Below are 11,585 nucleotides of genomic sequence, written 5' to 3'. Positions count from 1 at the left end.
GGAAGGAAGCCTGGACTGTTACTGGGGACTGAGAGCCAGGGTCCTGCCACTGTCCCCTGTTTCTACTGTCTCCCCCCACTCAGGACCTCTCCTGCATCTCCAGGACACCTCAGGGCCACTAGAGGGTGCTCACTGCACCTTCACTCCCGGGAGTGAGTCTGGTCCTGGGGCAGAGGGCTGCTCCCAGGAAGCTCCTTTTCTGGCCCTTGGTATCTGCTCTCCACGCTGACTTATGGCAGGGGCAGTCCCTGTTCTGGGGGGCACAGAGTAACATGTAACGCAGATTGGAAGGCTTGAGCAACTCTCTCTTCTCTGCCCATCAGTTCCTTTTAGACCATACATCTCCATCAGTCCCAACTTGGAGAAGGGAGAAAGAAGGGGGAGGCAGTCCCCTTCCAGGTAGGGCCAGACCAGCGGGAAGGGGAATTTTTAGAAGTCACTAGAGTTGCTGAATCTGTCAGGGCCTGGGGGCTCACAGAGGAGTGATGGAAGGGAAAGGCAAGTAAACGAATGTATGTACACACTGGCATAGACCCAGAGCAACAAAGTCACACAGAGAGATACACAGGCACACAGAAAAACAGTAATTCACAGAGATATAGACAGAAACACAGAGACCTGCTTTCCCACCAGAGAGGAAAGCAATCTGATCAAACATGTCCACTCTGCACCCAGCTCTCCCGTGTCACTCCATTTTGTCCTCCCCTAGGCTAGAGGAACAGCACACCTACAGTAATATAAGAAAATAAAGAGAAACCAGTCAGCCTGGAGATGCCTTGCTTTCCATTTTTTCCCCTCTAAATAAGCATTTGAATGTGTTTGGTTCTAGCAGCTGTGAGGCAAGCACAAAGGGAACCCTTTCTCATGCAGGAAGTTCCCTCTCTAGGGCCTCCCCTCCCCGCCCCCCAATCCAGCCATCCACCCACCAGCTGAGGTGGCTTTCCATCCTGGGCCCAAGTGGGGATCCCTCTTGTTTTAAAAAGCCGTCAGAACCATGTTGACTTTTCCAAGTTAAGCTGCAGGCTGAGGTGAAATTAGGCTCCCTTTTCTCAAACAGGGTTGCTTTACGGAGAAAGAGGAAATGCAGGAAGGGGGAATGCTGCAGAGCAAGCAGGAGAAGGGGCAAGGATGGGTGTTAGCCAAGCAGCTCCACCCACACCAGCTTCCCAGGATGAAGGGCTGGCTCCTGTCCAAGCCTGACACCAAGTAGGAAACAGCTCTGGAACTCTGCCTCTCCCTCCTCCCTGATGGTGGGTGACCTCCTGGGACTCCTTGTCACTCACAGGCCTCTGCCCCATCCACTTCCCACGTGGAGGCCAGGAGGGGCCTGTCCAGTGTGGCTGCAGCTTGCTCTGATCCTCCGAAAGCTGTTTTTTCTTCCCCTCCTCTGGCCATTCCCCACTCCAGGCATGAAAGCCCCCCCCACCCCCCCACCCCCGTCTGGTAAATGACTCTCGTAATTTATGAGCAGATCAGCCCAACGTGCATAAGTCATATGCGCACAAAGGGGCCGGGTAAATATTTAAAGATTAGAGCCAGCTGGGGAGAAGCACAAAAGGCTGGGACAGTGAGGGTCTCCCAGAATTCACTCTCTCTGAGCTGGGCCAGCCCGGTTCAGTGTTGATGCCCTCACCGGAGTCCCAGCCTTTGTCCCCTGGAGGGCCCTTGGCTGCCGGGCTATTCGGAGTCCTAACCCAGCCAAAGAGAGTTAAACAATCGCAGCCTCTCCAACCCCATCTGGAGACAATCGGCTGAGTCATTTCTCGGCTTTTGCCGTGTCCCAATAGTTAATTACACGGAGCAATCGCTTCATTCCATTTAGAAGTGCATCCTGGAGGCGGAGGCACATTTCTCCCTCCAGTCACTGCACAGGCAGTGGCCTCCGCAGCACCTAACAGCTCGGGTAGCTTTAAATGCCTGGGGGCTGCAGGAAGGCAGGGGTTCCCATCCAGGACCTGCATCGTTCTGTAATGTTCTTTCTTTTACCAAAGTCAAGAAAACCAAATGGAGGAAGAGAGGGCAAAAGGCACAGGTCACTGTGGGCCTGAGGAAGCCACGCGCTTTGAGTAGCCCTGGAAGCCCCCAGAGCTCTCCTGAGTTATAGAAGGAATTTTTCCTGAATGAGCAGAGGGCAGCCTGTGTCCCCCCAGCGCTCTGCCTGGACCTGTGCTCCTTTCCAAGCCCCCTGGGAACCCCAGAGGCTAAAGATGGAAAGGGAGTCGGTGGCCTACATCCCGGCTTGCGTAAGCCGGGTTTCTAAGTTGGTCCATGCCCTTGCCGGCTGCCCGAGAGCGCTTGGTCCTGCTTGCCCTCAGAGAGGACGAGGTGAACCCGCAGCCGCTCCCCCTACGTCGGAAAACGCCTCCCCAGCCTCTGCACGCGCCCTCGGAGCCCAGCCTGCCTAGGGTGTGTAGGATGCCCAGACGCAAAACTTGCAAACAGACCTGGGGGTCCCTAGCCTAGGTCTCCGAGCAGGATCTCGGTGGAGACTCCGGTCTTTTCCAATGATCTTGCCAAATGCAAAAATCTGCCTTTAACTTACTGGGGGTATCGGCTGCCCAGAAGACTAACCCGAATTGGGGGTAAAGGGTGGCGAGGGTGGCGAGGAAACTGTCTCTGAAGGTGGGTAAAAGGTAAGATGGAATTTGCACAGAGATCCCTTTCAGCCTTGAGTCCCGCGCGACCCTCGGCCAGCTGGAGGCGACGAACGCGCCAAGGTGGCTGTTTGTGGTGAGGGAGCCGAGCGAGGACCCGGGCCAGCCCGGAAGGTGGGGGAGAGGATCGGCCTAGGTGGGGAGACACCAGCTGAGGACCTGCCAGAGGGGGAGGGGCGCAGCGGGCAGTGCCGGGGTGGGGGTCGGGGGCAGCGGAGGCGGAGGCCCATTAAGCCGGCAGGGGCGGAGCTTGACAGCCCGAATTCCTCCCGGGCCGCCCGGGCCGACCTTGCCTGCCGCAGCCAAAGCAGAACATTGCGAATTAGCGCATTTTGCGGTCAATTTTCCACTGCTTAAGAAACACTAAGCCACCCACGTGAGCGGCCCCACCCAGAGCGGCCGGGATCTCGGGACACGGGCTCGAGAGGGGTGGTGGCCCTAGGAGCTGCGGGGGCCAGGGTGCAGGCGGGGGCGTCTCGCGGGCCCCTTTATTGCGGCCCGAACTCTGGAGAGGGGGCGGGCCCGGCGCCCCCGCTGTGGGCCGCGAGAGCTGCGCCGAGGGCCATTGGTTTGCTAATAACGCCGGAGTTGAAAGGCGCGGGCGGCGGTTTATGGGGAGGGATCATAATTAGAGGACAAATTGCCCGGCTGCCCGCGCGGCTCGAGAGCTGGACGGGGATGAGGGGGACCGCCCGAGCGAGGCGCGCGCCCAGCCTCCCTGCAGATGTGCAGCAGCTGGAAGCCCGCGCGCGGCAGGGCGCCCGGAGTTTGGTCCCGAGGGGTCGGGCGGGGGCGCGGCTTTGTGGGGCCGGCACAATGCCCTTAACACTCGGCTGCCCCCTTTGTGCCCGGCCTCGCCGCCCGCCCGCCCGCCCCGCGGCGCCTTTGTACCGCGCCGCCACCGCCCCAAGCCGGAGCGAACCCGCGGAAGCCACTCGGGGCTGGCCGGCCCCGGCGCTTCAAAGCCGCCCGGCGCGTGCCAGCGCCCGCAGTCCCGCCGCGGCCCCGCCACCCGCCCTGGGCCGGGCCCGGCCCGGATCTGACCGGCGGGCCCTGCGGCCGGGGCGAAAGAACACTTTGGAGCCGCTGTCTCCGACGCTTCCGCCTGAAAGGAGGGCGGGGAGCGATTCTCCACGCTGCTTGGCGCCTGGGAACGCCACTGCCGGGCAGGGGGCCCATCAATACCCCGAGCGGGGGTGGATGGGTAAGAGGATGGAGCTGGGGCCCACCAAGGACCCAGCAACTTCCCCTCCCCCCCCACTGGGACCCCCGCAAGGGCCAGTTCGTTCAGTCTTCGGCAGCAGGGCTCCACTGCCGAACTTTTGGGTCCTTGCGACTTCCACAGCGCCCTCACAAGCGGCGCTAGGGGCCGCATGTTCACTGAGGCCAAGGGAACTCAGTAAAGGGAGCTGTGTAGGTTTGAACCCAGGGACTCCCGCAGACGTCAGTTTTCCCGTCCCTCCCAGCTCCTGGAGCCCAGCCTCCTGAAGCCCAAGCAGGGACTGCACCGGAGTCCTGTTATAGGGCCTAGCGGGTCAGGGGGCAGGTGTCTCCTCCTCTGAGCTCCTTGGGTCTTCAGCCACAGCCTGAATAGTGAACAGGGGTTGACATCCCGGACCTCCAAACGTGCAGAACGGTGCTCTCCGCAGATGCTCAGTGGTCTTCACCACCACCTCCCATTTGTTGGGACCCAGACAAGGCCAACGGGCAGGGGTGGGGGGAATAAACTCCTAGGCCTTCCCTGTGAGGGAAAGGTCCTCAGAGCCTGAGTTTTCCAGTCTGCAAACTCAGGACTGGGGGTGGGGGAGGCCTTTCTGACTGCCCTGGCCCGAGGCTGCCTGCAGCTTGCCCTCCAGTTTGAAGAGTGTGGGTTGGGTCCTAACAGGGCCGGAGGGCCCCTGAGCCCAGACTGTACCCCGACGCAGGACGGCTCCCAGTCCCGAGGCCCCAAGGAGGAGGCTGGCTGTGGCCCCGCGGGCGGGCTGCATGCTTTAATGGGACACATGTTGCTGCTTGGCCCCCGCGGGCCTGCTCTGCACCTGGCTTTGAGTGGCCACAGGCAGAAAATTGCTGCATTGTCCCGACATTAGGGCGAGTAATGTGGCATCGCCGGCGCGGCCCGAGCGTGAAGCCGGCAGAAAGGCCTCGCTGGCGGCTGCTCCCTGCCTCCGCGTCTTCATCAGGCCCGAGGAGGCCCGGTGCTCAGTCATAGTCATTAGTGGGTCTTGCAGCCATCTGGGCCCATGGACCTCTCCCAGTGGGCTTGGTGGTGAGGCCCAGAACTTAGGGAGACTGGGACGGGAGGGGATGGGCATGGGAAGGAATTCCAGACTCAGGCAGTGGTGAGGGTGAGAGGGAGAAAGGAAAGACTGAGAGGACCTCCCTGGTGGCACAGTGGTTAAGAATCCGCCTGCCAGTGCAGGAGATACGGGTTTGGTCCCTGGTCCGGGAAGATCCCACATGTAACTAGGAGCAACTAGGCCCGTGAGCCACAACTACTGAGCCTGTGTGCCGCAACTACTGAAGCCCGCGCGCCTAGAGCCCGTGCTCCCCAACAAGAGAAGCCACCGCAATGAGAAGCCCGTGCACCGCAACGAAGAGTAGCCCCCGCTCACCGCAACTAGAGAGAGCCCGTGCGCAGCAACGAAGACCCAACGCAGACAAAAAAAAAAAAAAAGGAAAGACTGAGAAAGGGTAAAGGTGGTCCCTCAGGAGGGAGGAGGGGTCCTGGAGGTGAGGCCTGGACTAAGGGAAGAGAAGAGGCAGAGGGAGGTGGCAAACTTCCCAGTTTGTCCCTCTCTCATCCCCTCCCCCTGGGGGTTCCACAAGTCCAGGACCGCCTCATTGACATGTAAACGAGGTGCCCCTATAAAGGCGGTGCCGCCTCCAGTGGTCTCCGCTACGACAACATGGGCACTGAGTCCGAGACCCAGGGCAGCTCTGGCGGCCCCGCCGGCAACTTCCGCAAGGTCTGGGGTCCTGAGGGCTGCGGGGGTGAGGGGTGAGGCAGAGCGCGAGAGGGCCAAGGCCCTGCCCTCTAACTGCTGCTCACCCACAGATCTCCAAGCCGCTGATGGAGAAGAAGCGACGGGCGCGCATTAATGTGTCGCTGGAGCAGCTCAGATCGTTGCTAGAGAAACACTACTCGCACCAGGTGAGAAAGGGGACTCGTTGGAGGTAAGGGATGATACGGTCCCCAGCCTCATCCGCTCCAGCCCAGGCTGCGGTGCTAAGAGCCCTTTCCACGGATCCCCAGATCCGGAAACGCAAGTTGGAGAAGGCAGACATACTGGAGCTGAGCGTCAAGTACATGAAAAGCCTTCAGAACTCGGTGCAAGGTAGCGGGATGGCTTGGGGAGTCGGGCGAAGAGGCGGGGGAACTTGTGGGGTCAGAGCCACGGAGTCTACAAGGCCAGATAAAGGAGGGATGGACGGAGAAGAACTGCTCAGGGCAGTGGGCAGCTGAGTGACAAGGGGGCCCCATATTGCTGTGAGTGGGCAGGCAGCAAAAGCCCGGCTGGCTGTGGAGTTGTAATCCGGGTGGGCGAAGGTCTGGACCCGGGAAGGGGGGAGCGGGTTCGGGCTGACTCCCCTCCCTTCTCTTCCCTCCCTCCACACTTCTCCCCTCCCTTGCTCTCTCCTCTCTCTCTCTTTCCTTTCCTCCTCCTCTCCCCTCCTTTCCGCATTTCTCTCATCCGCTCCCCTCCCCCCAGGGCTCTGGCCGGTCCCCAGCGGAGCCGAGTACCCGTCGGGCTTCCGCGGCTGTCTACCGGGCGTTAGCCACCTTCTGCGGCGCGAAGAGGAGGGCGGCGACGGTCTGCGCTGCCCCCTGGCGCACGAGCGCGCGGGTGGCAGCACCATGGACAGCGCCAGTTCCGGCCCCGAGGCGCCCGCGCGGCGCGGCCCCGGCGCCCCCCCAGTTTGGGTCCCTGCTCCGGCCGCCGCCGGCTCGCGGTCCCCGCCACCCCGGCTCCTCTTCTCTGGAGGTCTCCCCGGTCAGTCCACCGGCATCCCCGCGCCGCAGTCGGCGTCTCGCCGCTTCGCCGAGAGCCCGGGGCCGGGGCTGCGCTTGTGGCGGCCCTGGTGAGGATCAGGTACGGCCTCGGACTCACAGAGGCCCTCGTCTGGCCTGGGGACGCAGAGACTGTTTTGGACGGCCGGAACTCCGGTCATCGGTTCTGGTCCCGGGACGGGGTGGCCGGGAGGGTGCCGCGTCTCTTCGAACTCGGGGAAATACACGAAGCTACGATTGGACCGGGTTCTGCGCGTCTAGGCATAACCCACCCCCCACCCCAGCCCTACCCACTTAGGCCGGACCCGCTTTCTCCTCCTCCCACCTTCCAGTGGGGCTGGGAGTGGGTGTCCCGGGCTGCGCCCCTTTCCCAGGGCCCCTGGCGGGCAGCTCGTTCCCGCCCCGCGGCCGCGCCGCGGTGGGAAGGTCGCCGGCCGCAGCAGCACAGAGCGGACCCCTCGCAGCGAGGAGAATCGCTGCCCCGCCCCTGCCCATTCAGCCGGCCAGGGACGCCCGGTTCCCACCGGCACAAAGCGCGCCAGGCCCCGCCCCCCCAGCAAGGGGCCCCCATCCCATCCCCATCCTGGACCCACTCGGCTTCCAGGGATCCCCACCCCCTCCGCACGCGGCGCGGCCCACCCGCTGGCGCACGCTCCTACGTCTGCCCTCTCGGAAGCCCCCTCCTTTAGCGACCCTGCCCAGCGCCCGCTCAGCGCTGTGGCCCCGCCCGGTAAGATGCTCCACCTACCGCCCCGGCCACCCGACGCTTGGCTCCGCACGGCTTCTGGTAGGGACCCCGCGCACTGTCGCACCAACTTGGGGGCTGCTAGGGCACACCCCGGCTCCTCTCAAGGGAGAGTTCACTTCTCCCCACTTGGAAAAGACCCCGGCCCCGCAGAGCCCCCGACTCCGGACCTCTGGGGCCTCCAGGGAGCCCACCACCCTTGACAACCCTGGGAGTGCTGTGCGACGGTTTACTCGTCTGAAAATGAGGTCATTGCTGTGCCCGGACTCGAACCCGGGGCTCCCGGCGGGGAAGCCTGGGGGTGGAGGACAGGGACCCTGCCCTGAGCCCAGGAAGAGATCCTAGCACCTCCTCCCACCAGCTTGAAATTCAAAATAAGAACAGTGCGAACTTCTGAAATGGGTATAAAGAGGCCATGAAGGTTCTAATTTCTCCCGTGATGCCTACTTAGGTGAATCTTTTTGAACTACCAACATCAACTTTGTATAAAACGTTTCTCATTTTGGGCTGCCCCTGCCTTGCCGTGTGCTAAACCCGTCCTGGTCAGACCGCGGCGAGAGGGCGACCTAGCTCCCCTACCGCACCACCCAGCGGGCTCTCCGGTGCTGGGGCGGGGCTCCTGCAGTGGTGGTCCCGGGGCGGCCTCTCGGCTCTCAACTTCCCGACACTTATCCTTCTGCAGGCCACCAGGCTCCTGCCGGCCACCAGGTGGCGATCTTACATCGCGGACCCAGGGCACGTCCTCCGAATTCCAACCCAGGCTGGTGGGCGGGTCAACCGGCACAATGGGTCCCCCTCCCCTAGGCACGGCTCCAACTGCTCTGCCTTTCTCGCCCTCCAGAATCAGCCTCACTGGGATTAGTGGTCCCTGAAGCCAAACCTGGGCAGGGGCTGCCATCTGCACTCATAGGTCATCTCCGCCCTTTATTAGGGCTTTGGAACCCACCAGGCCGCTCCATCCTGCTGCTGCCCCAGGTCTGACTCACTCGCTGGGTCGGGCCGCTGGATTTGCCTAGAGAAAGGGGCAAGTCCAACCCAAAGGAAGGGTGCACTAGCGGAGGAATTCAGGACCCAGAGGGAGAGACGTTTAGGGGCAGCTGGCCAGCGGCGCTGTTAGGTTCTAAGTGTTTCCATGAAATCGGCCTCGGATTGCCTGGTGCAAATCATAGGAAGTTTTTATTCGATTCTGTACAGAAGATAAATGCTCAGTTGTCCAAAAAAACTACAAACGGATCCCTGGCTCTGGGTTGGGTGGTGGTATGAAGACAGAGCCCCCTCCACAGTGAACCCAGGGCCAAGCTGCTCTTCAGGGCAGCAAACAGGCCTGGAGGCAAGACAAAGTGAGAGAGGGAGCCCCACGCTCCGGGGGCCTCTGCTTGGGGTCCTCCCTCCTCTTTAATAATTTTGTAAAAACCAGGACTGGAGGGACTTCAGGGGACCACGCCTCCCTGCAAGTATTGCCGTTGGATATGAAGTACACAGATTGGATATGAAAACCCAAGGTGACCAATCGGCCGGCGGGGGTGGGGAACGGTGGCTAACTGGCTGCCTCTGCCCCCACATCACGTTGGTCCTTGAAGGCACAGCAGCGTTGGCGAGGCAGGCCTCCCATGGCTGAGGCTGGACCGGAGGCCCCTGCCTTACTCACCTGTGGCCAGCTCCTCCCGCCAAGTTACCCCACAGCCAGAGACCGAAGGGGCCTCTGAGGGTGAGACAGAGCTGCGTAGTCCCCCCTGTTCTCCCGGCTCCCAGAGGCCTCTCTGGAGCTGGGACCCTGTCTGGAGGGTGAGGAGACAGGCTTGGCCACCTGAGGGGCAGAGGCAGTGCTGCAATTCCAGAGTGCAGAGTAGGAGGGGAGAGGGGGTAGACCAGCTCCTTGCGGGCCCTGGAACCCCCTCCAGATCTTCACATGGAGGGGCCACTGCAGGGAGGCAGGGGGTGGAATGAGACAGTCTTTGCATTCACCCCGGCCCCTCCAGCTCAAAGTCCACAGCTATTCCTGGGCTTCTCCTTAGCCTGAGTCGAGGGTCTTCCTCCACGCAAGACCCAGCAGGCCCTCCCAAGGGCCCATGGCCAAGCCCAGGCCCGCAAGAGGTCTGCCCAGCATGGAGAGCAAAAGAAGACCCCTGCCCCAGGGTGGAGGAAGACTCTTACCAAGGACCAGGCCTTGAACCCAGAAGCTGCGAGGCCTCTGAGGCAAGATCCCTTCCTGGCCAGACCTGCACAGTTGGGGGTTGGCACCAGGAGAAGGAAGCCCGCTCCCCCTTGGCTTCAGTTTTCTCCACCACGTACCCACGACCTTCGTGGTGGGAGTCACAGAGGTGGCTGACGTGTTGTGCATAGGCAATGGAGGCACAGTGATGAGGGTGGGATGCTAACAGCGGCCAAGGCGGGTGTGTGCCAATGGTGATGGTGCGAGAGTGTTGTGCTTTAGCTTGGCTGGGGAGAGTTCTCAAGGGGGCCAGGGGCACTAAGTGTGGGAGGCCTCAGGCTTGGGGGCCACGCCAGGCCCCTGAAAACTGAGCCCCACAAGGGACCCATGGAGGGTCCTCCACTACTCACTCCCTGTCCCCTCGGTGGCGGCCGGGGCACACAGACCAGGAGACTTGACCAGACAGTCCTGAGAGCTAACATGGTCACCTGCTCCTCACAGATACGGAAACCAAGGCAGAACAAGTCAGCAGGGGGACCTGCTCAGAGAACTTGGTTTGGGCTCTGAAGACCCCTGTGCTTACAGACCCTCTGTACCCCACCCCCTGAGGTGTGACAGTTGCAGTGCAGAGTGGGAAGTGGCTGCAGTCTGCTGGCTCCTGCAGGGCTGGGCTTTGTTCCGTCCGGCGGTAGCCAGCTGCCCCGTCCGGAGCCCGCCTTTTCCCAAGCCCCAGCCTCACTCTGCCCAGAGGCTGGTCCGTGCCCAGTGTGGTCGTCCGGGGCGGGCGTTGTCCCTCCAGGCAATGGCCGCTTCCCGGGCGGCACACAGCCGCCGCCCCGTCAGGGCTAGCGCAAGTCCAGGCGCCGCCGGCGGCCTCAGCGTAGCCTGCCCCGAGCCTGGGCCGGGTTAGGATGGCATCTTTGGTGCTTTGGCCCCGTGGGTGGCCCGGCCCGCCTGGAGACTTGGGGAGGCGCCGGCGGGCCCTAAGACGCCGAACCCATCGAGTCCGAGTGCAGCGTGACGTAGCCCGACGACTCCGAGGGCGAGCTCAAGAAGCTGCTGATGCTGCCGCCGCCGCCGCCCGCCGCGCGCAGGCCCCCGGGTTCGCCCCACGACGCGCTCAGGCCGGTCCGCAGGGTCCTGGAATGCGCGTGTGCGGCCGGGCGCGGCCCGGGGCTCCGTTGCGCGCCGCCGCCGCCGCCGCCAGGGGGCGCCGCGTCCCCGCCGGGCTGGGCGCCGTCGCGGGGCAGGGCGCGGACGGGGAAGGGCCCCGGCGAGGCGGGCTGGCGGCGCAGGGCCTGTGGCTCCCGCTCGAAGGCGGTCAGCGCGAAGGCGTCGGGCAGCAGCGAGGCCGAGGCGCAGCGGGCGCCGGGCCCGGCGCGGCGGCGCGGGCTGCCGGGGGGCGAGGCGGGGGCGAGGCGCGGGCCGTCGTCCAGGGCCGGGGGACGCAGCGACAGCAGGCTCTCGGCCGAGCGACGGCGCGGGCGGAAGGGGGGCGCGTCCTCCGCCAGCAGGCCGCCGCGGCTCCGGTCGGGCCCGCCAGGCAGCACCAGGGCGGCCAGGTCCTCGCCAGAGCCCCAGCGCGGTAGGAACGTGGGCAGCGGAACGGCGGCCCACACGTCCGCGTCATCGTGGGAGAAGCGTCGCGTGGGCGGGACCTGTCAGGACCAAGGGGTTAACCCGGGCTGCCCTCCTGGAAAAGGGGGGCCTAGCCTCCCCTCACCGGGCAGGGCCGCCTGAGGTCAGGGACCAGGCCTGGTCCAGGGCACCCTGGTTTAGAGCTGTGAGATTTGGGGCAAGTGACAATCTCTTCAAACCTCAGTGTTGTCATCTGTAGCTTGGGTCAGCTGGGGAGAAGTCCCTTTGAGTAGGGTGCTGAGCCCCAAGGAAACAACACAGGCACCAAATGGACCATCCTCCTAGAGCACCAGCGAACTTGGCCACAGGGGCTGGGGTGCCGCCCATGGGTCCACCTGCACAGGCTCTGTGACCTGGGGCCAGCCCGTCTTGGGAGGATGAAAG

At 63.4% G+C, this 11,585-nt stretch overlaps 2 protein-coding genes across 6 annotated transcripts in view; one reads left to right on the top strand and one right to left on the bottom strand.

Moving 5' to 3' along the window:
* The first annotated feature begins 5,563 nt into the window (after nucleotides 1–5,563).
* On the top strand, nucleotides 5,564–6,741 carry HES3 (hes family bHLH transcription factor 3). The gene is made up of 4 exons (XM_019930836.3): nucleotides 5,564–5,623; nucleotides 5,713–5,808; nucleotides 5,911–5,992; nucleotides 6,368–6,741. The coding sequence occupies exons 1-4, from the start codon at nucleotides 5,564–5,566 to the stop codon at nucleotides 6,739–6,741; spliced, it is 612 nt and encodes a 203-aa protein (XP_019786395.2).
* A 1,827-nt stretch (nucleotides 6,742–8,568) lies between these two features.
* GPR153 (G protein-coupled receptor 153) overlaps nucleotides 8,569–11,585 on the bottom strand; it is a 30,639-nt gene continuing 27,622 nt past the window's right edge. For all 5 annotated transcript variants that reach the window (XM_073796843.1, XM_073796838.1, XM_073796842.1 and 2 more), the window contains one exon: nucleotides 8,569–11,221. In XM_073796843.1, the coding sequence (XP_073652944.1) occupies nucleotides 10,547–11,221 (675 nt within the window). In that variant the 3' untranslated portion in view covers nucleotides 8,569–10,546. The remainder of the gene's footprint in view (nucleotides 11,222–11,585) is intronic.

The sequence above is a fragment of the Tursiops truncatus genome, chromosome 1 (genome assembly GCF_011762595.2).
Source record: "Tursiops truncatus isolate mTurTru1 chromosome 1, mTurTru1.mat.Y, whole genome shotgun sequence".
In the NCBI taxonomy this organism is placed as follows: domain Eukaryota; kingdom Metazoa; phylum Chordata; class Mammalia; order Artiodactyla; family Delphinidae; genus Tursiops; species Tursiops truncatus.
The sequence above is the reverse complement of the archived record's forward strand: the minus strand, read 5'-3'. Positions and strand labels throughout refer to the sequence as shown.

What these genes read in the sequence shown, in the direction of transcription:
- HES3 (XM_019930836.3), top strand. Translation starts at nt 5,564, where the DNA reads ATGGGCACTGAGTCCGAGACCCAGGGCAGCTCTGGCGGCCCCGCCGGC. An exon ending in CCGCCGGCAACTTCCGCAAG is followed by an intron (nt 5,624 to 5,712) that starts GTCTGGGGTCCT and finishes GCTCACCCACAG; the next exon opens with ATCTCCAAGCCGCTGATGGA. An exon ending in CCTTCAGAACTCGGTGCAAG is followed by an intron (nt 5,993 to 6,367) that starts GTAGCGGGATGG and finishes CCCTCCCCCCAG; the next exon opens with GGCTCTGGCCGGTCCCCAGC.